Source organism: Gobio gobio (genome assembly GCF_949357685.1).
Source record: "Gobio gobio genome assembly, chromosome: 3".
NCBI classification, from domain to species: domain Eukaryota; kingdom Metazoa; phylum Chordata; class Actinopteri; order Cypriniformes; family Gobionidae; genus Gobio; species Gobio gobio.
The window spans coordinates 16,014,206-16,031,260 of NC_137099.1; the positions used below are offsets into that span (position 1 = coordinate 16,014,206).

A 17,055-nucleotide genomic window follows, 5' to 3' on the forward strand; every position below is an offset into this window, starting at 1 on the left:
TGAACCACGTGACTGCGTGCGCCGCCGGGAGATGAGAGCATGTCGCCTCTGGCTTTAACTGTTATGACACATTAGCGGCAAAACGCTATTTATTGTTTGAATTCCGTATTAAAACTTTAAAAAAATGTAAAAGCTTAGACTTTGCTTCATAACAAAAGCAGGTTTGGCGTTTGAGAGTGAGAGACGCGCGTGAGTGACAGAGAGACGGACGGAGAGCAGTGAAAGAAAGTTCAGCTGAATGAAAATGCTGCGTGTTTTAAATAGGGTAAAAAAAAAGAATAACGACACGCAATATGTGGCGGCCGGTGTTGATTCTGTGGCGCACCGCCACGAATTTGTCTATGTGTGGGAAACACTGGATGCATCGTTATTGTTTTTTCATGACCTATTCCTATCTATCTATCTATCTATCTATCTATCTATCTATCTATCTATCTATCTATCTATCTATCTATCTATCTATCTATCTATCTATCTATCTATCTATCTATCTATCTATCTATATCTATATATAAATATATATATATATATATATATATATATATATATATATATATATATATATATATATATATATATATATATATATATATATATATATATATATATATATATATATATATATATATATATATATATATATATATATATATATAAATATTTTTTTTTTTTTTTTTTTTTAAAGCAAATTTATTTGTACTTTATTTGCTCTATAACAGGCAAACTGGCCTCAAACAAAATAAAAAAATCTATTGCCATTTGAATTTAGAGGCAACCACTATTTTGATCATGATCCAAACAAAATTAAATGAATTTAAATGAACTCTCTTACTGTAGGTGGCGCTTATGGAACAGCAGTGGTTTCTTTGGGTAACGTTACTAGGGGTGTGATATATATATCGTCTGCGATTAATATCGTAATTGTTGTTTTAACGATGTGCGATCTGACATTATTGAGTGTGTCCCTCACACCCAGAGAGTAGGGGTTTGCACGAATAGTCGAATATTTGATCTGTAATTAATATTTGGAAAATAAAAATACTATTAGAATTTTAATGCGTTGCTTTGCTGGTCATAAGTGCAGTGAATCCATGACAAATCCCACTAAAACTTGCAGTTATAACTAAATCCTCTGGGTGGCGCTGCTGGGCGTGTTAATAAGTTGATTGTATTTGATCACATAATGTCGTTGTCTACCTCGCAATGTTTGTAATTACAAAATGGAGTAATTTTTTTTATAAAAATGTATAAATGAAACCGAGTTATCATAATATCATGACCACAAATGAGAAATCACAAGAAATCCAAACATCAGGCGTCAGGCGAATGAGGATCGAGCATTCATGAGTGCAGGCAAGCTCATTAAGATTAGGGATGCACCGTATCCAGGATTCAGTTTCGGATTCGGCCGAATATTGGGCTTTTTGACGGGGTTTGGTTTCTGCCGAACCTTCAAATTTTTTTCCACCGAATAGAACCCTAGGCTTGCACTACGCACGCTATGCTGGTCGACGTAATGACGCCGCCGTTGATTATGGGAAGGTGTTTAATAGGTGGACCGTTTGAATGCAGTAGGCTGTGAGAAAGTGAAAATGGAACTTGTGAGCAGAAAAAGTGTTGTTTGGCAGTACTTTCAGTCAAAAGAAGGCGATTCAAGTCGAGCTACATGTTCAATTTGCAATGCCAATTTGTGTCGCGGTGGCAAGGACCCTAAACATTTGCGTATGAAACATCTGAAAGAATACGAGTTGTGCATGAAGGAATCTACAGACAGCAGCCAAAATGCAGCAAACGTCAGGTATGGCAAAGGAAGGACAGTCATCCTGGCATAATGTTGCCTATTCTTTCCTTTTTTTTACCGTTGAAATAAAATCAAATGAAAAATACACTGCTGTGGAGGTTTACTGTTTTCGGATTCGGCAGAATCTTAACCAGTGGATTCGGTATTTGGCCGAACCCCAAAAATCTGGTTTCGGTCCATCCCTAATTAAGATGGTCAAATGATTTGTTCCTCAGCCGTTTGATTTAATCGGTTGAATCTCAATGACTCATTAACAGTGACTTGCTGCCACCTGCCAGAGTCCTGCACGGGTCCGATTTTGTAAATCCGCACCCGCCTGTGCCCGCAGGTGCACGCGTGTAACGTTGCCGAACGGTTTCCGAGTGCAATCTCTAACAGCTCACAGTCGGCTTGTTTTAAGCGCAGAACACACTTCAATCCGAGTTCCCACACTAACATATTAAAGGTCCCATGGCATGAAATTTTCATTTTATGAGGTTTTTCAACATTAATATGAGTTCCCCTAGCCTGAATATTGTCCCCAAGTGGATAGAAATGTTGATCGGTGTAAAACCGAGTTCTGGCTGTCTTTCTCTGCCTTTGAGAAAATGACAGGCCAGACTAGCCAATCCTGAAAGGTCCCGTTCTTCGTGTTTTTTTTGAAGCTTTGATTGTGTTTACAGTGTGCAATATAACATGTGTTCATGTTTCGCGTGTAAAAAAACACAGTATTTTTCACACTATTTACTTATCTGTATACCGCTGTTCTCACCGTCCTAAAAACGGCTGGTGATTTCCTTGTTCTATAAAGTCCCTCCTTCAGAAACACGTAACGAGTTCTGATTGTGCCAGCGGTTCCTGTGCTGTGATTCGACCACAGCTTAGCGCACGTGAAAGCGGTTCCTGTGTTGTAATTTGACAGCAGCTTAGCGCACGTTGGAAAGGTCACGCCTCTTAACGGAGAGATGTATGCGTTCAATAATCTCTACAGCGTCCCTGGGAAAGCCAAACAAAGGTGATTTGACTCCTGGATGAAAATAACAGCGTCTCGATGACAGGCGATAAACACACTCAACGCAACAGTTCCTTTTCTCCACGCGACCGTCCGCTTCTCCACGTGGGACAGCAACAAGACCGCGCCCCCTTTTTCGCGTTTCTTTGTGGGCGGAGGTTAGTCTGTTCTACTGCTCTACTGACGTAATTAAAGAAGGAAGTACCAGGATGTAGTCCAAGCCAGTCGTTCGCTGTAGGCTTTGAAAGGGAACTTCTGTTAAATAAAATATCTCGCTTGGCATTGAACTTTGAGCTTTATAATTTTACAGGTATTATTTATGCTCTAACAGCAACATTACACACTAACTAAAGTTTGAACAATGGAATCGCGAAGAAGGGGACCTTGAAGTCTCCTGGTTTGACGTCCAAGCAGGAATGGTTTCCTCCCTTTCCTCCGCCCAGAGAATCTGGCACGCCCAAGCAAGCGCGAGAGATCATTAACGTTACTTGTGAACGAGTGAACGCTGGCAGTTTCTCAGTGTTTGGATGTACAAATGAAAATAGAAGTCTTTCTTCAGTTCCTTCTGATCTGTGATCATTGATTTCTTATGTGTAGCTAATTATTTATTATTCGTGCACACGCAGCGGCTTCTCTCTCTCCAGACAGAGCGGTGTTTTCGTGTTTTCTATCTTGTGAGTCAGTGTTTTTGTACGTCCTCGTCGCGTCTATCTGTTCTTAAATGTGCATACAGTCGTTTCTGCTCAACATCAGCAGAGTAGTCTGTACTAGACTGTACAGCAGCATCTTTAGAGATAAACCTAACACATGCCGAAGCTCGGGCTGCACTGGCCGGTGGCCTTCAACATCCCCGACCCCCAGTACTGCATCTGGCCCACAGCGGAGGCGCCATACGCGGCCACAGATTAAGCAGAAGGAGGGTAAGCGTGAGGGTATCCGGCTAGGCTAGCCAGCTATCACCACAATAAACTGGATTACATTTGATTACTGCTGTTGTGTCTTTGTTTGCGCTGTGTACTCAATGCGCGTCACTGACGCTTTTCATATAATTGGAACATATCTAGAAATACTGCCTTAATCAACACTTACTAACTTGTTCATCTCGACAGCTGTAATGGTACATTGCATGTGTTACAAAGTTGGTAGAATAATGATGAAGACGGACTCGGCGTGACTGGGACTCGTGTTTATTCAGAACTCTCAGATACAAACACAATAAACTCGCGCTGACAGCACAGCTCTCACAACTCAGTAGTTACTATAAATAACTTTGTTAGCTCTGTCTCCGTGATGTCCGGTTCGCGAACGAATCATTCTTTTGAATCGGTTCTTTTTAGTGAACCGAATCAGTTCACCAAATCGGACTGAATCGTTCTAAACGGTTCGCGTCTCGAGTCAGCGCTGATCCATAATTGACTAAAGTTACTAACTTTCTGACATGAGTGACAGCCCCTCCGACTAGAAATGAACTAATAACCTGAAGTATATGCTGTAACTATAACAGTTCACTGAACTGAGACTGACAGAACTGATGTGAAGTGAACTCCGGTCCATCCGTCTCTCTGGCAGCAGCTCGTGTGTCGTAGACCTCATTAAACCACGCCCCCTCCGCTCATTTAAAATGCAAAGATGTCAGCCAATCACAACAGTGGGCGTTTTTACTGAAGTCTCACAGCAGACACGCCTCTTGAAACAGGGCATTCAGCCACAGGGCAAACAGCAGTATAGAAAAAATGCCTTTTATTTCTAAATTATGACATTTTATGATGTAAAAATCATACTAACAATATAAGTACACCTCAGGAAACACTATAAAATAATAGAAAAATGCCATGCCATGGGACCTTTAAGTATTCAGTCCGTTTTATCATGAAATTCAAACGATAAATGCCGTTTTGACGCTCTATGTGGCGTGACTGATCACTGATCACAGTTCAAGCGGCCGCGCAACGCGATCATCTGTGAAGGCGATCGATCATCTCTTACTAAAGAATAAACATGAATGACCATCTGAAGGTATGCTGAGGATACATTACAACTTACTGTCATGTATATATGTGGTGTAATCGCTAAATCAGTGTTTCAACGGCGGAAAGACGTCAATATAACTGCTTGTAAACTAAACAATGTCATGTAACGTTAGCATCACATTTACCTCAGGCAGTCATTCAGTATCCACAGAATTTTATTCACTAGAGAAATCAACTCTTTCACTAAATATATGCTCTATATTAGCCTATATATTCATTATTTTCCACTTAACCTGTTAGGGATGTCTTGATTATTTCATGCATGTTAAATAAACCTGTCATGAAAATGACTGACACTGTGTATAAATTATTATATTTCAACAACGAAGTGGAGAAAAAACTATTTTATAATTAGATTTAGAAGTTAATGCAAAAACTGCCTTATGAGTGTTGATTATTATACCTAAAAATAAATAGCAACTGAATTTAGGCTAATAGTTTAGGCTCTGTTGTTAACCTTTAAAGGTCCTGTTCTTCGTGATCCCATTTTTCAAACTTTAGTTAGTGTGTAATGTTGCTGTTAGAGCATATATAATGCCTGTAAAATTATAAAGCTCAAAGTTCAATGCCAAGCGAGATATTTTATTTAACAGAAGTTCCCTTTCAAAGCCTACAGCGAACGACCGGTTTGGACTACATCTCTGTACATCCTGCTTTAATGATGTCAGTAGAACAGTTTGTTGACTAACTTCCGCCCACAAGAATATGCAAAAAAGGGGGCGTGGTCTTGTTGCTCTCCCACGTGGAGAAGAGGAAGTGTTGCGTTCAGTTGCGTTTGTCACCATGTCGTCCAGACGCTGTTATTTTCATCCAGGAGTCAAATCACCTTTGTTTGGCCTTCAGGGGCTGTAGTTTGAGCGCGTTCATCTCCCCGTTATGGTGACCTTTCCGGGCAACGAATCACAACACGGGAACCGCTGGCACAATCAGAACTCGTTATGTATTTCTAAAGGAGGGACTTCATAGAACAGGGAAATCTTTCAAGCCGTTTTGAGGACAGTGAAAACAGCGGTATACAGATAAGTAAATTGTGTGAAAAATACTGTGTTTTTTTTACACGTGAAACATGAACACATGTTATATTGCACACTGTAAACACAATCAAAGCTTAAAAAAAACAGGAAAAACGGGACCTTTAATATTATTGTAAGGGCTCCCTATATAATTTACAGAAATATCTTCAATAAACTTTTAGATATAATTTAATTCATTCAAGGACAGACACTTTTTTTTCTTCTTCAGTAAGTTACTGTTAAATATAAAAATAAATAAAAAGCAATTTTGTAAAACTGCTGTACCAAACTCGTACCGAACCGTGATTTCAAAACCGAGGTACGTACCGAACCGTCAGTTTTGTACACCCCCTACTGTCAGTCTTTTATTTTTTATTTGTGTCATGCGTCACAACACCTCCTTGAGTTCCAGGCGTTTCCGTGTTGTAAATAAAATCATTTTTAAAATATTAAATGTGTCATTCTCTTTCACGCTCAGAAATTTGTCATTTGCATATTAAAATCACAAAAAAATCGAGCCGGGGGCACGCCACACCCCCGCAACACTGTCATCTTTTTTACTCTGAGGAGTTTGCAGGTCTGATACAGGCAAGGCATATTTTTGTAGATGTGTTCCTAAAAATATCCATATATTTTTTAGGAACACATCTATACAATAGACATGCATATATTTTTATACATATTAGTTTTCACGTGACTGTTTTAAACCTGTGTTTAGACCCGTGTTTCTCCCTTGTCCGCCCCTCACCCGTATCCGACTCAGGATGTTTTTCACCCGTTTCCGCAATATTCACGGGTCACCCGTCGGGTACCCGCGTGTGCCTGGTACAGTATTGGATCTGCTGGTTTCTTTTTTCCATCTTCAGCCTGTCCCGTCTCTTGCCTGTGTTAACGACTACGTAATTTTCCACACAAATTGCACTTTGGGAAATTATTGCAAACTAAAAACCAGCCATTATGTGTTTGGAGCAAAAAACGTCTGTTTCCGATTTATGGCCAACTTCATCTTTCCTGTCTGTAGGTGTATTGTATGGATCATGGGTTCTTTGAGGTGGTCAGCAGAAGGAAGATATTCCAGCTGAGGGATCAATTCCTGACTCTTCCCTTCCAGGCAACCACATGCCAACTTGCAGGTAGCATTTATCAGAGGCCTTTGTGTATAAGATGGCGCCGATGGCGGATTAAGATGGCGCCGCCGTGCTCGGTCGCCGTTCAGGTCGCTCCGCTAAGACTTTGCTTTTATTTATTATTCTACTCTCTTTTACTCTCTATTTTTTCCAACGGATCATCTGCTTTGATCTGTTACGACAGCAAAACACTTCTGGAAATTGGTTACCGCTACACTGACCTGTTTCAGGACACTTTCTCCAATCTTCCATCTGAGATTCGCCGGGACGCCGAGTTGAACAATGGCCACTCGAGTCGACGGCGAAGATTCAAAAAACACCGCGGGAAACGCGCTGGGATCCGCAACAGACTGAGAAAAAGAGCATTCAGTCCTCCTCTCCCGAGCATTTTGCTCGCAAATGTCCAATCCTTGGAGAATAAGATGGACGATCTTAGAGCCAGGATAAGTTTTCAACGGGACATGAGAGACTGCAACATCTATTGTCTGTCCGAAACATGGCTCACGCCAGCGGTCCCGGATACAGCCGTGACGCCGTCCGAGAACTTCTCTGTTTTTCGGATGGACAGAACAGCCGAGACCGGGAAATCTAAAGGCGGTGGAGTGTGTTTCATGATAAACAAGAAATGGTGCGATCCTAGGAACATCTCCATTCTTTCGCGATCCTGCTCGCCTCACTTGGAACATTTAACTCTCATGTGCCGGCCTTTCTACCTACCGAGGGAGTTTTCCTCGGTCATCGCCACTGCCGTTTATATTCCACCACAGGCAGACACGGGGCTGGCTCTATCTGCCCTCCATGATGTGACCAGCGGCTTCATAAACAAACACCCCGACGCTGCTTTCATCGTCGCGGGTGATTTTAACAAAGCTAACCTAAAGAAAGTATTGCCAAACTTTCACCAGCATGTCTCCTGTCCCACACGAGGAGCAAACACACTGGATCATTGCTACTCTCCGTTTAAGAACGCCTACAAAGCTCGTTCACAGCCAGCTTTTGGCAAATCGGACCATGCCGCCATTTTCCTCACACCGGAATATAAACAAAGGCTCGTTCAAGAGCCCCCGGTGAGGAGGGAAGTCAAACGCTGGTCATCCCATTCAGAGATCACGCTACAGGCAGCTCTTGATGACGTCGACTGGGACATGTTCCGCGCGAGTTCTGAAGACGTCAGCGAGTTCACAGAAGTGGCGCTCTGCTTTATCAACACACTGACAGAGCAAGCCACACAAACAATAACTATAACGTCCTTCCCTAATCAGAAACCGTGGGTGGACAGTTCAATCCGCACTGCAGTTAACACGCGCACTATCGCGTACAATGCCGGTCTCCAAACGGGGGATATGAGGGAGTACAAAGCTTCATGTTACGCCCTCTGGCGCGCCGTTAAAGCCGCAAAACTCCGCTATAAAGACCGAGTGGAATCTCATTTCCAACTCAACGACTCCTGGCGGATGTGGCAGGGACTGAGGACCATCTGTGCTTTTGGAACTAAATCCTCTGCAGAGGTGAGAGCTGATCCGTTGCTGGTGAACGAGTTAAACTCTTTCTACGCTCGCTTTGATGGTAATCGCGGCAGCGCGACTCCGGCGAGTGACGCGTCAGAGAGAGTCCCTCAGAGCAGCAACGGTCACGTGATCTCTGTCTCGGAGGACGAGGTTCGGAGGGCACTCAAACGTGTGGATGTCAGGAAAGCTGCTGGGCCGGATGGTATTTCAGGTCGTGTTCTGCGGTCCTGTGCTGATCAGCTCGCAGGGCTCTTTACATCCATATTTAACGAGTCCCTTGCTACATCTGTTGTCCCCACCTCCTTCAAACGATCCTCTATCATCCCTGTACCTAAGATCAGTAAACCCTCTTGCCTAAATGACTATCGTCCAGTGGCTCTCACATCTTTAGTCATGAAGGTCTTTGAGAGACTCATTAAAAACAATATTTGCTCCTCCATTCCTGACACTTTGGACCCTCTTCAGTTTGCCTATCGTCCCAATAGATCGACTGAAGATGCCATCTCTCACGTCCTTCACTCCTGCCTCACTCACATCGACAGCAAAAGTGGGAACTATGTCAGGCTGCTATTTATTGACTATAGCTCAGCCTTTAACACCATAGTTCCCATTAAGCTAACACACAAACTCCTGGATCTAGGCCTGAATTCTTCTCTCTGCCTCTGGATTGAAGATTTCCTCACTGGCAGACCCCAGGTGGTGAGAGTAGGCCAGTTCACCTCCACCTCCATCACCCTGAGTGTTGGAGCTCCACAGGGCTGTGTGCTGAGTCCCCTGCTCTACTCTCTCTACACCCATGACTGTTTGTCCACACACAGCTCCACCTCGATCATCAAGTTTGCTGATGATACTGTTGTCCTGGGTCTCATCTCCAACAACAATGAGACGGCATACTTGGACGAAGTGGAGCAACTGACATCATGGTGCCAGGACAACTGTCTCTCTCTGAATGTTAACAAGACCAAAGAACTGATTGTGGACTTCAGGAAGAGACAGCATCGGTCATACTCCCCTCTCATGATCAGCGGGACACCGGTAGAGAGAGTGAGCAGCTTCAAATACCTGGGTGTGAACATCTCCGAGGATCTGACCTGGACTACACACATCCAGACACAGGTGAAAAAAGCCAGGCAAAGACTGTACCACCTGCGCCAGCTGAGGAAATTCAGGGTTTCACCAGCCATCCTGAAAACTTTCTATCGAGGGGCGATAGAAAGTGTCCTGACTCAGTGCATCACAGCGTGGTACGGGAACAGCACCAGTCACGATTCCAAAGCCCTGCAAAGAGTGGTGCGCTTATCCGAGCGCATCTCAGGCTCAGCTCTCCCGTCTCTGCAGGACATCTACACCAAACGCTGCAGAGGTAGAGCTACTAAAATCATCAGAGACATTAATCACCCTGCAAACTCTCACTTCACCCTGCTGCCATCTGGTAAGCGCTTCCGTAGCCTGATGGCAAAGACTGAAAGACTCAGGAGGAGTTTCTTCCCCCAGGCCATCAGACTCCTGAACTCAGTCACGTGACTCACTTCACCCCCGCACACACATAAACATCCAGTTTAAACATTAACATCCACATACTGCCATTGCACTGCACTTTACTTTCCTATTGTTACTGCGTAACAACCTGTAATAAACCTTGCACATTATACTTCTTTATATATACATATATATATATTTATGTTAACCACTTATTTCTAAGTCTACAGTTTATCTCACTTATCATATCCACTTATTTTTTTATATTTTTATATTTTAATTTGTATATTTTTATTTTTATCTTATTTCCTATTTTTATCTTTTACTTGATTTATTTATAATTCTACTTATGTTAATACTTTTTATTCTAATTTTATTCTATTTCTATTTTAATTTCTTGTAACTGTTATTTGCACTGTCCATGGAGCGGACCTGTTTACATTTCACTGCCAGTTGTATATTGTGTATATAACTGTGTATGTGACAAATAAAACTCTTGAATCTTGAATCTTGTATATGTGTGAGAGAGTAATATGTTATGTAATTCCTTTTTGTGTTCACATTCACTTGCTTGTTAGGTCTGGAGCCATTCAGTACAGATGTGGTAGTTCTGAAAACTCTGAAGTCATTAGCTATGAGCCGTACGCTATTGGCTGAGATTCTGGAGCGAGAGGACACACCGCTTATTGTGCTGTATGACACTTCTCATACCGAGGATGTCAATGTGAACGCTGTATGCTTGAGAGCCCTGCAGGATAGGTCCATGGAGAATCCTCTACAGGTCAATCATAAATAAAATCACTAAATTATTAAATTGGACTTTTCCAAAAAATAATAATATATATATTTACAAAATTACTGAATGATAATGTGCTTTTCTTCCTCTTGTCTCTTCAGGTGAACAGCGTGTACACAAATGTGTGTGTAACAAATGTGCACTCTGATGGCAGTATTTCCTGTCAGCTGCCTTCTCGAGGCCAGGCCAAACTCAAAGACATCATGGACAAGATTGAGGCACATTTCGTCTCTCAGGTAAAACAATTAAATTCAGTGTATTTTTGGTTTTAGGCTTCTGTTAGGTGTATATGATCGTGCGAGCATTAAATGTCTCTTGTGTGTTTCTAAGTTAACATGGGAGCTGTTGGTGTCCAAACCGTTCTGCGGGAAGGTGTGTCTAGCTAAATACAAGGGCAAATGGGCAAGAGCAGAGGTGAGAAGACATTTTTTTCCCTTTCATCACTCATGTCATGTTCTAACTCTGGAGTTGGCTGTCCTCCACACATAGGGTTGGGGATCAAAAATCGTTTCAAATTCTGGAATCTGATCATTTCTATTCCGCTTATCGATTCTTGTGTGCACATTTTAATGTGATTTCAAATCATTTTCAAGCGCAAGAAGACATGAAAGAGAACTCAATTCGGCACTTGCAGCCTCCTCTCATAGAACGCAATACTGAATTAAGTTCTCGCACACGTCGTCTTGAGCTTAAATGCAGAATACATAAAGTGAACTAAAACAAACAACAGTATATTGGATGTTAATCATAGAACAAAAGAAAAAAATTACTCCCTAATCTTGCCTGAATAACTTTTGTAACTGTAATAAGGATTAATCTATATCTTAATCTATTAACAGCTAATCTATATTTTAGTTATAAAAAGAAAACTATGCAGTATTTTGCATTTGATTGCAGTTTCTGAACTGTTCCAGTTCATGGAAATCAGCTCCAACAAAACATTTTGCCGAAAGACAGAATAAATATGTTTGATATAAATGTTTGACAGTTTTTTTTTTACTTTACTGGAATCGATAAGCAAAATCAAAATGATAAAATGCTGTAAATAAAATGCTGCTCCACACGAACCTGTATATTCTTTGAGTTTGGTTTGCTCATAACGTACATTTGGGCACCATTTCACTAGATTTGTAATGAGAAGCGTTTGTAAACCTGTTGACAACAAATGAAAAACTTTAAAGGTCCTATGACATGAAAATTTCACTTTATGAGGTTTATTAACATTAATATGAGTTCCCCTAGCTTGTATATGGTCCCCTAGTGGCTAGAAATGGAGATAGGTGTAAACCAAGCCCTGCTCTGCCTTTGAGGAAATGAAAGCTCAGATGGGCCAATCTGGAATCTTCCCTGTATGTCGTCATACGGGGAAAGGTTACCTCCCCTTCCTCTGTCTTGCCCACCCAGAGAATTTGGAGAAATGGATTCTGTAATTTTTTTTTACATTTAATTCAGTCGCAATATCAGCACAGGCTTTACAAACAGACTTTTACGATATGGATTCAACAGCACCGCCACAAACAGTGAGTAACTTCATTAATGCCTGATCTGTGATCACTGATGTGTAGCTAATTATTCAAGTTCACACAGACTTTCTTTCTAAATCGTTTAATACTGTTTATGCATCAGTGAATCAAGCCAGTGACTAAACAATCAACTTCACATAGTTTAGCATGAAACAAATCTGTTATTTAAATTGTGATTAAACTACAGAGAGCGATCAAAGAACACTCTCTTTATAATGTTCGAAGCTGTCAATCACACTCCGCAAGTACACTTGCCCAAACTCCCGTTATAATGAATGACGCTGTTATGCTGCACAACGAAGCTCTTACTGTATTCATATCGATATTGTTTGCTGTTAGTTGTGGTGAAAGCATTTTGTGAGAGAAGTAGCGTTGCAATGACGAGATCACTGCATTCATGCGATCAACAGACTGCATGTGTACTCAATGCTCATCACTGCAGCCTTTCATGTCATGGGAAAAGATCTAAAAAATAATGCTACAATTAACACTTTCACAATTCGTTCATCTCGACAGCTGTAATAGTAAAAAAAAAACGTAGAGGGGTTCCACATGCAATACTCTTTTCAAATGCAAAGATGTCAGCCAATCACAACAGTGGGCATTTACACTGAAGTCTCACAGCAGACACACCCCTTCAAACAGAGCATTCAAGCCAGAGGGCTAAAATCAGGATAGAAAAATGCCTTTTATTGCTAAATTATGATATTCTGTGATGTAAAAATCATACTAACAATATAAGTACACCTCAGGAAACATCAAATAATTAAAAAAATCCACATCATGGGACCTTTTAATGACTGAATGAAAATGAAATTAGATGTAAATATTCTGCATTTATATTTTGTATGCAGATGTACTTCCCTACAAAATCACTCTTTCCAAATAGAGCTATTCACGTCATAGAGTAAAAATGTCTGTTTTCATATCGTAATGTTTCAGAAAAACAAAATATTGCAATGTCAGATTTTTTTCCAGTATTGTGCAGGCCTAGTGAAAATTAAATTAGTTCAATTGGTTATATGAACGCGCTTCATCTGTGTGTAGATCGTTACCCTTCATGGCAGTCAAGTTTTGGACATCAAGTTTTTGGATCTGGGACTTCCTGCTTCTCTGGAGGTTAGCGAGCTCAGAGAGATCCCGCCAATCTACCTCAGAGAGCTCATCACCATACCACCTCAGGTACACGTCTCTGGCAATTTTTTTTTTAATCACTTGTGTGTATTGAGTGCTATAATTTAATTAGTCTGCTTTATGAATGAAAAGAATTCTTATATATTTCTTCCCCTGTAGGCTATAAAGTGCCTCCTGGAGGATCTGAATGCAGATGGGGGTGTTTGGCCTCCTGAAGCTGTTCTGTGGTTGAGAGAGACGGTCCACAACAAAGTTCCCAGTTGCATGAAGGTCTTGCACATTCACTTATTGTTTACGGAAGAAGATAAAAAGATTTACATTTTTTAGATTAATGATGCAGTGAATATATTGAAATTGCATTATGGCTTAGTGCGACTATCACATTGCAAAGGCTGTGATTTTATTGAAGCATAACATGCCCCAGCAGTGCCACCCAATTCATCAGATTTGTAAGCGTTTATAAATCTGCTGCCAACAAAGAAGTTCTAGGCTCCCTGCATTGCTGGTTTTACGTTTGAAATGAAGAAACTACAATGTAAATATTATAAGTTTACTGTTGTACTAATAAAATATTATAATTTTTAACTTTTGAATTTACATTACAATATATTACCATTTTTATTACATCATTTTATTCATTAATCATAATAACAATTCTTAGTTATAGTGAATGTGTCAAACAGTGGGAATATATAGCCTTTGATTAATCAAATTCAGGGCTTTATCTATTGCTTTTATTTAGTTTTTCTCAAAATGTATCAAATATACATTTTTCAAAATATTCAGTTATTGGCTGTCATCAACAGCTGTATGGCTGTATCTGATATTTCGATTCTCAAATATATGTAAGTGAATGTGCTTCGTTGTTGAGAAAACTTTACAATGATTAGATTTATAATATGTTAGTTGATCTATAAAGCACGATGGGCACCGCCATGTTAGTTGGATCTATCATCGGATCTGTCAGATTTACAACACAAATTCATTCACTTCTCTTGAAATACATGAAAGTAAGTGGCTGGTGAAATGGGAGAAGAAAAGAGTTAACTTTATAGTTGCTACACAATGTGTATTTTGTATGATATGATAAAAAAAACAATCAATCTATATTTGAATGGATTGATATTGCCGATTCCATAGACATCAGTGTATATTTTACTATAAATGTATTGATTTGCTAGTTCTTATGTTTTTTAAATTTAAATGTCTGAAACCTAAAATAAACCTCATGAAATAATGTGGTTGAAAACACTGAATATATGACGAGCGCTGATTACGTCTCACTGTATCACACTGGTGTGATCGTACGTGTCAAAGGGTTAACGTAGTACATGTGCCAGCCAGGTACCAAAACAACCTGAACATTATGCACTCGCACCAATGTGACATTTTAACTCACACATTATCAAAAAATTAGCGCATTTGCGACCATTTTGGTTGCAGTCTAGAGCCCTGAAATTTGAGAGGCAAATTTTTCCACGTTTTCCCAAATCGTTCAAATCAAAAAGGATAGTTTTCACAAAAAAGTTAAAAAAAAAAAAAATCTTATGTAGATGCACTCCTCTACAAAATCAATCCAATAGTTATTTATTATTCTTTATTGTTATTCTAATCATTCTTTAGTAGAGCTATTCAGGCCATCCAGTGAAAGTTCCTGTGTTTTCATGTTGCAGAAAAACGAAATATTGCAATATCCATTTATTGGCATGTTTGTTGTGTGTTTAGATAGTCAAGCTCGATGAGACCAGGACTGTGCATGTCTACCTCTTCAGTGGCAACGGAGCTCATGACCTTCAGAGCAGCATTAACCACCAGCTAGCCTCATGTCCATTCTGGCAACAGGGTTCCTACTTCAGCAAGATCGCCAGGGTTTCCGAACCTACCCTTCCAATGGCAGGGGACAGCCCCTATGCATCTCCCCCACAGTCTAATGCCCTCACACTGCCCCCTCCGATGGACTTACCACTGGTCGGGCAAAATATGGATGTGTTTGTGTCGGTTGCATGCCACCCTGGGCACTTTGTGCTGCAGCCGTGGCAGGAACTGTACAAGCTAGTAGTGCTGATGGGAGAGATGATCCTGTTCTACAACAAACAGGAAGTAACCCACATCAACATCCAGAAAAATAACGTCTACGCTGCCAAGATTGACAACAAGTGAGATCCGAATAGCATCTCTGATGATTATTCCTCACCTAAATAACACAACTAAATCATTTTCTGTTTTTTATATTTCTTTCACACTACCTTCGTCTTGTCACCTCTCTTTCTCTTTATCTATAGTTGGCATCGTGTTTTGGTAAAGGGCGTCCTGACCAATGGCTTAGTGTCTGTGTATGAACTGGATTATGGGAAGTACGAGTTGATCAACTACTCCCAGCTCCAACCTCTCATCGATGAGTTCAGGCAGCTGCCATTCCAGAGCATTTCTGCTCAGCTGGCTGGTAAGAGAGAAGCTGGAGCTAAAACAAAATTATATATGCATTATTTTTCAGCCTTTTACTAATATTTGATAAACATACTGTATTTGCTCTGAAATGTTCACCTCTAAAGGGTTATGTATCTTTCAGAGGAGCTGTATATTTTAGCCAAACACAATTTCAAAATTTCATCAAAAATGTTTACAGGAAGTATGTAAAAAATCTAGCAAAGCGAGGTTTTTTACTAAAAGATCAAAAGATCATTTATATAATTTATATATGCACCAGTATAATAAATAGTACTGTATTGTTCTGAATACAAGACAAAAAACCGTGTTTTTCTTATATTCAAGGTCTAGACTTTTACATGTCAGTAATACACCCGCAACGATAGGTTGTGCCGAATACTCGTACGAGTGTGCCAACAAGTACGGTGTGTCAGAGTGTAACGTTAGAAGATCGCGAGTGCAAAAAGATGCAAACAGTCAAAGAAAAGCTTACCATCTAAGAGCCGCGTGACTGTCATGTTTGCGTGCCTCGCTGACGGGACTAAACATCCCCGTACATGTTTTAAAACATTAACAGTAGAAGTGAAATCTGGGTACATTTTATGATATTTTGGTGGGCTACATGGTTTTCATTATCACAGTATTGAATGAATGTACAAATGAAGTGTTGAATCAGTGATTTAATAACATCTCTGATTTAAATTTAATCAATTCATAAAGTATATTTAAACAAGTTGTGACAAAAGGCTGCTTCTTTTGGAAAATGAACAACCAAATAAAAATTCTAAAATTCCAGTAAACCAAATAAAAATATTAAAATCATCACAATACTGATGTTGTCAACAAAATAGCAAATATATTGTAAATATTTGCCCTATTGCAAGTTACCTCAAAACTAATGTGTTAAAGCTTCAGATTTACGTGCAAAATGTTTGTTTTCAGGTGTCAAGCAAGGGGTCTGGATTGAGGAAGCTTCTATGGTGTTCCGCAACCATGTTGAGAAAAAGCCTCTGGTGGCCCAGATCGAGTCAGTTGAGGAGGGGGAGTGGCCCTGGGAGCGCAAAATCTCTGTCTACCTAGTGGACACCACACAAGAGGACAATGACATCTGGATCCACAACATTATGGTGGAATTTTTAGATGAGATCAGCAAAGCTGCTTGAGACTTTCCCAGAACTATGCTGAAACCTTGAGCCTGAAGAAATCTAGATCCAGAATTCAAGAGC

General features: G+C 40.3%; 1 protein-coding gene across 1 annotated transcript in view; it reads left to right on the top strand.

Annotated features, from left to right (window-relative positions):
• The window catches only part of tdrd7a (tudor domain containing 7 a), a gene marked incomplete at both ends in the record, with an annotated part of 30,602 nt that extends 13,610 nt beyond the window's left edge, over positions 1-16,992 (top strand). The window contains 9 exons of the mRNA XM_079811395.1: positions 6,857-6,968; positions 10,528-10,730; positions 10,847-10,981; positions 11,076-11,159; positions 13,316-13,450; positions 13,562-13,672; positions 15,128-15,558; positions 15,685-15,845; positions 16,772-16,992. Coding sequence (XP_079667521.1) covers positions 6,857-6,968; positions 10,528-10,730; positions 10,847-10,981; positions 11,076-11,159; positions 13,316-13,450; positions 13,562-13,672; positions 15,128-15,558; positions 15,685-15,845; positions 16,772-16,992 — 1,593 coding nt within the window. The remainder of the gene's footprint in view (positions 1-6,856; positions 6,969-10,527; positions 10,731-10,846; positions 10,982-11,075; positions 11,160-13,315; positions 13,451-13,561; positions 13,673-15,127; positions 15,559-15,684; positions 15,846-16,771) is intronic.
• Positions 16,993-17,055: the final 63 nt, after the last annotated feature.